The sequence below is a fragment of the Trachymyrmex septentrionalis genome, unplaced genomic scaffold (assembly GCF_001594115.1).
Source record: "Trachymyrmex septentrionalis isolate Tsep2-gDNA-1 unplaced genomic scaffold, Tsep1.0 scaffold11, whole genome shotgun sequence".
Lineage (NCBI taxonomy): Eukaryota > Metazoa > Arthropoda > Insecta > Hymenoptera > Formicidae > Trachymyrmex > Trachymyrmex septentrionalis.
In genome coordinates, this window is record NW_017304228.1 from 4817028 (window position 1) to 4824084 (window position 7057).

The following is a 7057-nucleotide window of genomic DNA, read 5'->3' on the forward strand; positions in this document are numbered from 1 at the left end:
CAAGTCGATACATCGATATCGATCCTCATCTGTACTACGATCTCGATCCTTTTTGTACTGCTGCGCATTACTCACTTCTGTACAACGTGTATCTAAGATCACACGCCTTTTCACTAAACTGTGTCTTTACCCACCAAGTTTGACTCACTTTAGTCGGTCCTGCCCCCGTATATCCACACGGCATCGACAAAATATAAATATTTATTCATACAAACAAGAGAGAATAATACTAAGTATCATAAAATTTTTGATATGAAATATGACGACGAAAAATGATTATATGTCGTTAAGTAATATTATGTTTTACATAAAACATTATGTTCTTCAGTTTATTAAGAATATATTTTATTTATATATAGAATTATATTTATAACGTACATGTTTATATTTATATTATACATATTTTTTATTACTTAAACTATTCAACTTATATAAGAAAATGTACACGAAATAACTATAATTTTTGTGAGTAAAAATAATATGAAGGATATTTATTATATTTTTATGCAGATAATAGTGATAAGACAATTCGCGATTACGCATGTATGCATGAATAAAAAACAGCTCGTTTGTAGAGCTCTTTCTAGGTTGAAATAAGAATACAATATATATGCAAGAGGCTAATAGAAGGCAGTAATGCAAACATTTCTCAGGCTAATAGAAAGCAGTAATGCAAACATTTCTCACTATTAATTACATTACTAAAATATTAATTACATTACCATCATTATTAATCTTATTACCATAACTTATTTCCACTAAAGATATTTATTTTTTTTTAATGATGTGTGTGTGTAAGATAACATTATATGATTTATTAAATTACAAGAAAGACATTATACGATTTATTATGCTTATGATACCCCATACTAATAAAATCGTAATAACCGTTAACAAAGAGTAATGATAGACCTTTAATCTGAAAGAAAAGAATCATTATAAATACGGTTTACGAGATAAAAAATAATAACTTTTAGATAAATATGAAATGAAAATTACTCGCCTCCTAAATTTCTCACGTCCTTCATCTAAAGTATCCATCGGATCTTTAGCTAGGTATAAGCGCAAACCAGGCATCATATTCTCGAGATATAATTCCCAGTTCAAGTTACTCATATTGAAATTGAAAATCTGGCGATCAGCTGGAGTCACACGACTCCAGAGTTTTACAACGGCGTCATTGTTGAATTGCCATTGTTGCGTCGAAAAATACGCTATTGTAGAAGTAAACTGATTTATCTTCTTATATGCCTTTAATAGCCTAAAAGTTTACAACTATATTTAAAATCCTGCAATATTCACAATAATGTTTTATTATGCTTTTAAGTCAACTCAATAAATTCCTTACATAGGTTTTCGGCCAATAAGAAAAAGCACAGTGTCGAATATAACAGCGGGTATCATATGCAGAATTATCACATACACATCGTGCACGAATTTATATTTGTTTAGAAAAAACATATAGTACCAAATAATATGTTTGCTTGGTACCCGCATGCCAGAGATTTCATTTAATTTCATAAATTTCTTCCAAGTAATGGGATTTTGGCATATCGACACGTAATTGTAAATTGGCACTCTCTCAGTTTCTGGAACATTCGGATTTGCGCTCTCAATGCTCAACAAAGTATCTCTAACAAAAATATATAATAAATGTATAATATATAATATATATAAAAAATACATAATAATGTATAATATATTGTAAATAACAAAGTATCTTATATGCATTAGTCTTATTTTGTTATTTAAATTAATATTGATATAAAGTTATAGAATATGAAGCGTTAAATCTTATAAAATTATATAAATCCTTAGAAATATTTTCGACATTTTATTTATTAATTCGACTTAACAATTGCTAAAGTTCTTGGTATCAATCATGAAACGAACTTTTTTCCTAGAAGTGAAAAATTTCTCCATTAATTTCAATGATTAAAATTTGCACCTTTCACTTTCCATCCTAGGGATAAAATTTCATGATTAATACCCTATTGTACGTGTAGCGCATTTATCTGTAGATTTTTTAGGTTAAAATTCTAAGGCACTACAGCTTAAAAAATGAATTTAAGAAATTAGATAATTTAAACAATTACGTTTGTTGTGTAATTTTTTTTAATCGAAACAAAAGTAGTAAGTTGTCGTTAACAGTATATGTACTTATGAGACAGCTGCGTTAAAGCTCTTGAATACTCACCTCAGTTATATTGAATCGTCATAAGCAGGAAATGACACGTTGATTTTGCTTGCATGCCGTTGTAAATAAAGACAATTTAAATAAAATGGAATAATGAGATCGTTGTAAAATACTTGTAAAAATTAATTGGGACAAGATTATCCTTATTCGCTGTGTCAATCATTGCATAGTTAAAAAAAATTTGAAATAAAAATAAACTACGCATGCGCATTGAGTAGAAACTAAACGCATTTTAAGTGCTTTTTATGACTATTTACTGACTATCATGAGGGGAGAGGGGATAAGAATAATCTTAACCCATTTTTACAAGTATTTTACATTTTGATCTCATTATTCCGTTTTATCCAATTTGTTTTTATTTACAAATAGAATGCAAGAAAAATCAACGTGTCGCTATGACACATTTCTCTTATCACAATTCAATATAGCTGAAGTGAATACTTAGAAGTCTTAACACGACATCAATAATTAACATAATGATAATTATTAATGCATTTATCATTAATGCATTTATGATTAATAAGATACTATTGATAGTATCTCGTATTTGTGAATCTAGTCAGCGACATACAACAAGTAGAGAAGAGAGGAACACTATCGCGATATTCGGAGATCATGCTTTGGGTGCAAATTTTTATAAATACAATCCTGGCTGTATGATATTTATTTTTAAGAAGGAATTAAGTATTATATATAATCTATTTATATATACATACAATTAGATTTAAATTTTATATTTCTTTGTATTATAATTTCTTTTCTTGCATTTTATTAATCATTATATGCTGTTCGTAAATAACTATGTCATAATAGGTTTTTTTCGATATTCGATTCTCTCATTACAGATACTTATTTCATAAGTTCCTTGCGGAGAGATCGTGACAAAATTGTAAAAATTAATAGACCAATCATCATGCATCTGCTTAATAGTATATGCACTGTATGTACTTTTTAACTTTAACCCTAATTAATATTCTCCGAAATTTCCTTCACTGATATTTGCGGGTCTACAATATTTTAAATTAATTTGTGCTTAAAGTTATCATAATTAAATGATTTTTAATAAAGATAAAAATTTGAGGAATTATGTAACTCAAAAGTTATATTGAAATGCGAACTTACTTTCTTTTAGCGGTATCCCAAGCCGCAACTATGAGATGCGAAATAACATAATCAGCGGGCACTATCTCTGCCACTTTATCAGGATCACAATGCAAAGTACGTAATAAACCTATGGCACTACCCATGACAACACCGACTGCTCCATATACATTGTTGATCCAGCCGCTCACTGGCTCCTCAGCGGTTGATATTACAATTGATGGTCGTACAATGCAAACTGGAATTCCTATGCTGTATTGTCGAACAGTATCTTCAGCGATCGCCTTTGTATATGCATATGAATTCGGCCAGTCATCTATTAATCTATATTTGTTCACATATTATACACAATATTTACATAACGTAATATAAAAAAATTTTCTCATGTATCTTTTAAAAGATACATGAGATTAAAAAATTATATATATATATATGTGTGTATATATATATATATTTGTTAATCTTACATTATGTATATTTAAAAGAATAGATAGATTGTCTCTTTCTTTCTCTCTTTCTCATAAATATTATATATAAAATTATATAAAATATATAATACAAATATTATATTATTATATATACAAAATTGGGAACTTTTACTTCAAAATTCCATCTTCTTTCACTCTTAGAAATATTAATTAAGAGTATAAAACATTCTATACACACACACACACACACACACACACACGCGCGCGCGCGCGCGTATATAAATTATATATTGAAATGAGAGTTTGATAACAGTTACTAAATATTTAGTGAAATAATGCTAATTAAATATATTTGTTTATAATATAATCAAAATAAATTATTTTATTTTTCTAAATATAAATTTAGTAAGCATTATGAAATACTTACCGTAATAAATTTAACATCAGTTTTGGATATTATTTTTATGTATTTATTTAATTATTTATAATTTAAAATTTCTTAAAGAAGTAGTCTTGGATAAAACTTATAAATAGTTATAAGTTTGTAGCATCTATTAAATATTGTTTTAATAATTTAAATATTGTTTTTATTCAAGACATTTCGATGGCTTACTAAACAAATATTTAACATTAATAATGTTTACTTAATGTTTTTAGTATAAAATAAAGAAAACTTCTATTAATTTAAGAATTTATCAAATATAATAATTATATTACACAAGTATGTACCTAACTGATTTTAAAAGACAATGTAATCGTGTAAAAAATATTCAGGGATGTCTTAAGACGTAAGAACGTTTTTTTTTAGATATCCCTTGTTGATCTATGTTAATGAGATGTTATGTAAACATCACAACTTGAAGTTAATACCTTGAACTATTTACATAAATCAAGCAATACAATTATGTTCAAAATTATACACGGTCTGTCAAAAGTGTGGAAACCCTTTAATATTTCAGAAACTACATATTCTTGAGAAAAATGTTTCAAATAAAAGTTGTAGAGTTCAAAAAAATCTATTTACTGATTACATCGGTTTAATCTTGAATGGCGTCACCAAAGTCAGATAAAGGTCACATCAATTTTTTTAAATAAAACACTCCATTTTTTATGTCAAGATCTAATAGCTGATATTAACACCTTTTCAAAATATACTGTAATAAAATTATTTTCTATTATGTATTTTTCGAGTTATAAGGCTTAAAAGTTACAGTACCGCCGGCATTAACATTACGCAAGGTCCGACTGACGTTAAAACCTCTTAAATGTTATTCAGGATTGTGATCTAGATAATACTTGGCAAAATCAAGCAAGGTTGTACCTCTTACTTTCATTTTTAAAAGTTAACAGAAATAAAACTTCTCGAGGGAATAAGCGCTGTTTAAGATATACGCCAATTGTTCAATAATATCTCTCAATATTCAAATAAAATTTATTGAAGAAACCATAGAACAAACATAATCGTTAAAACAACAATAAAATTGTATGTTTCGGTTTTCTAACCTTCTTCAGCGAAAAATATATGTGAAAAATTTACATAATTAATATCGCTTGTTATCTAGGCATACAAAATTGGAAAATATAAATTTATTTTTTGCAGTCTCCAGGGATGCCAAACTAAGTTCTTTGTCGAGAATACATTTTCCCATGCTACTTACAAAGCTGAATAGAAATCACAAAGATGATGCCTTTAATAACAAAATGTGGATTCTGAAATAAAGAATGGGATATTCTATTTAAAAAAAATCGATGTGACCTTGACCTGTTCTTGAGGCGACGTCATCCAAGATCAAACCGATGTGAACAGTAAATAGATTTATTTAAATCCTACAACTTTTGTTTGAAATATTTTTCTCTAAGAATGCTTAGTTTTCAAAATATTAAGGGGTTTCCACATTTTTGGCAGACTCTATAATAAACATTAAAGAAATCTTGCAATAAACTAAAAAGTAAATATTTAAACTCTGATACTTTTTAAGCTATTAAATAATCTTATAAACGTTTGACATCCATTAAACCTTTTTTTACTAGGTTAGAATACCGTTTTTAGACAAAATAGATTTTTCGAATGTTTTCTAAACGTATATGTAAGCGTATAACATTTTTTTAATACAGTTTTTATACATGATTTTATACAATGTAAAAAACGTTCCGTAAACATATTATATATGTTAAATTTCAAAAAAGTATAGTTTTTGTACTTATAAAGTTTTAAAACATTTTATTTTCTAACATTTTTAATAAAAATCTTTTTCACTTTAAAAACATTATTTATAATTTATTTATCTATTTAAAAAACCAGCTAGCCGGTTTTTGATATAATTAATTGTAAGAATAATTGCATAATAATGTTGAAGGAAATCATGAATAATAATTGAAAATGTAATATAAATATTTGCATTGCGATATTTAGCCATTATTGAAAATATAACACGTAACTTAAACTATAGATTTTCAGTACTAGCAATGTATGTTAGTATATGATCTGACTATTGTAAAACAAATTTCTATTCATTTATTGAAGTTATGTTAGATAGTTTTTATTCAAGTATAGCAATAGAATTTTCATCATATCTGTTTACTTGGCTTTATTAAAAAAAAAAAATCGATCTCTTTATTATTGACAATATTGATTGCGTAATGAAAACGCAAATGAAAAATTATGCCATAATTATACCGCGCATTGTAATGTAATGCAATGTGATGATGAAATGCTAATAACTTAACGCTGAGTCAACTGTAAATATTTTAACATTTGACTTCTATTCTTGTAATTTTTAATGTTAGAACAGCACTTACGTTGGCATGAATTTGTCCAATTTTTCATCGTCCACAATATCGACTAAAATCAAAATTTTATCCGTTTCCATAGGCGCAGGATAATATCTTTCTTCAATGAAATTATTTACACAATGGGAAAATGCAGTAGATACGTAGACGAATGACTAAAATTAAATAAATTAAATTTCTACAATTATAAAATTCAAAACTTAATTAATTAAAATAATATTTTTTTATATACCTTTAACTTCGGCATTTCTTTTGCTAAGAGAAGAAGCTGCTTTGTTCCTCTTATATTTATATTTACTGCAATTCGAATTGGTTCATTAAATCGTACAGTCGCTGCTGCGTGGAATATTACATTTGTATCCAAAAGACGTTCTCGATTTTCCTTTGATAATCCAAGATCTAACTTGCTTAAATCAGCATGTATCATTATTACTTTGGTACTAAAATTGGGCTGCTCTTTTTTTAACCTGTCGTAAACCTAAAGAAAAAATTATGATGACATGTTAAACATTTTTTACATTTAATTATATACATATTTGTA

The 7057-nt window shown here is 26.9% G+C and overlaps 1 protein-coding gene across 2 annotated transcripts in view; it reads right to left on the bottom strand.

Annotated features, from left to right (window-relative positions):
* Positions 1-791: 791 nt before the first annotated feature.
* Positions 792-7057, bottom strand: part of LOC108749213 (fatty acyl-CoA reductase 2-like) — a 6423-nt gene continuing 157 nt past the window's right edge. The window contains exons 2-7 of one of the 2 annotated variants that reach the window (XM_018487776.1): positions 6749-6998; positions 6526-6671; positions 3320-3622; positions 1349-1633; positions 1004-1261; positions 792-919 (exon numbers count right to left, since the gene is read on the bottom strand). In XM_018487776.1, coding sequence (XP_018343278.1) covers positions 823-919; positions 1004-1261; positions 1349-1633; positions 3320-3622; positions 6526-6671; positions 6749-6943 — 1284 coding nt within the window. In that variant the 5' untranslated portion in view covers positions 6944-6998 and the 3' untranslated portion in view covers positions 792-822. The remainder of the gene's footprint in view (positions 920-1003; positions 1262-1348; positions 1634-3319; positions 3623-6525; positions 6672-6748; positions 6999-7057) is intronic. The other variant, XM_018487783.1, reaches the window with a different exon arrangement.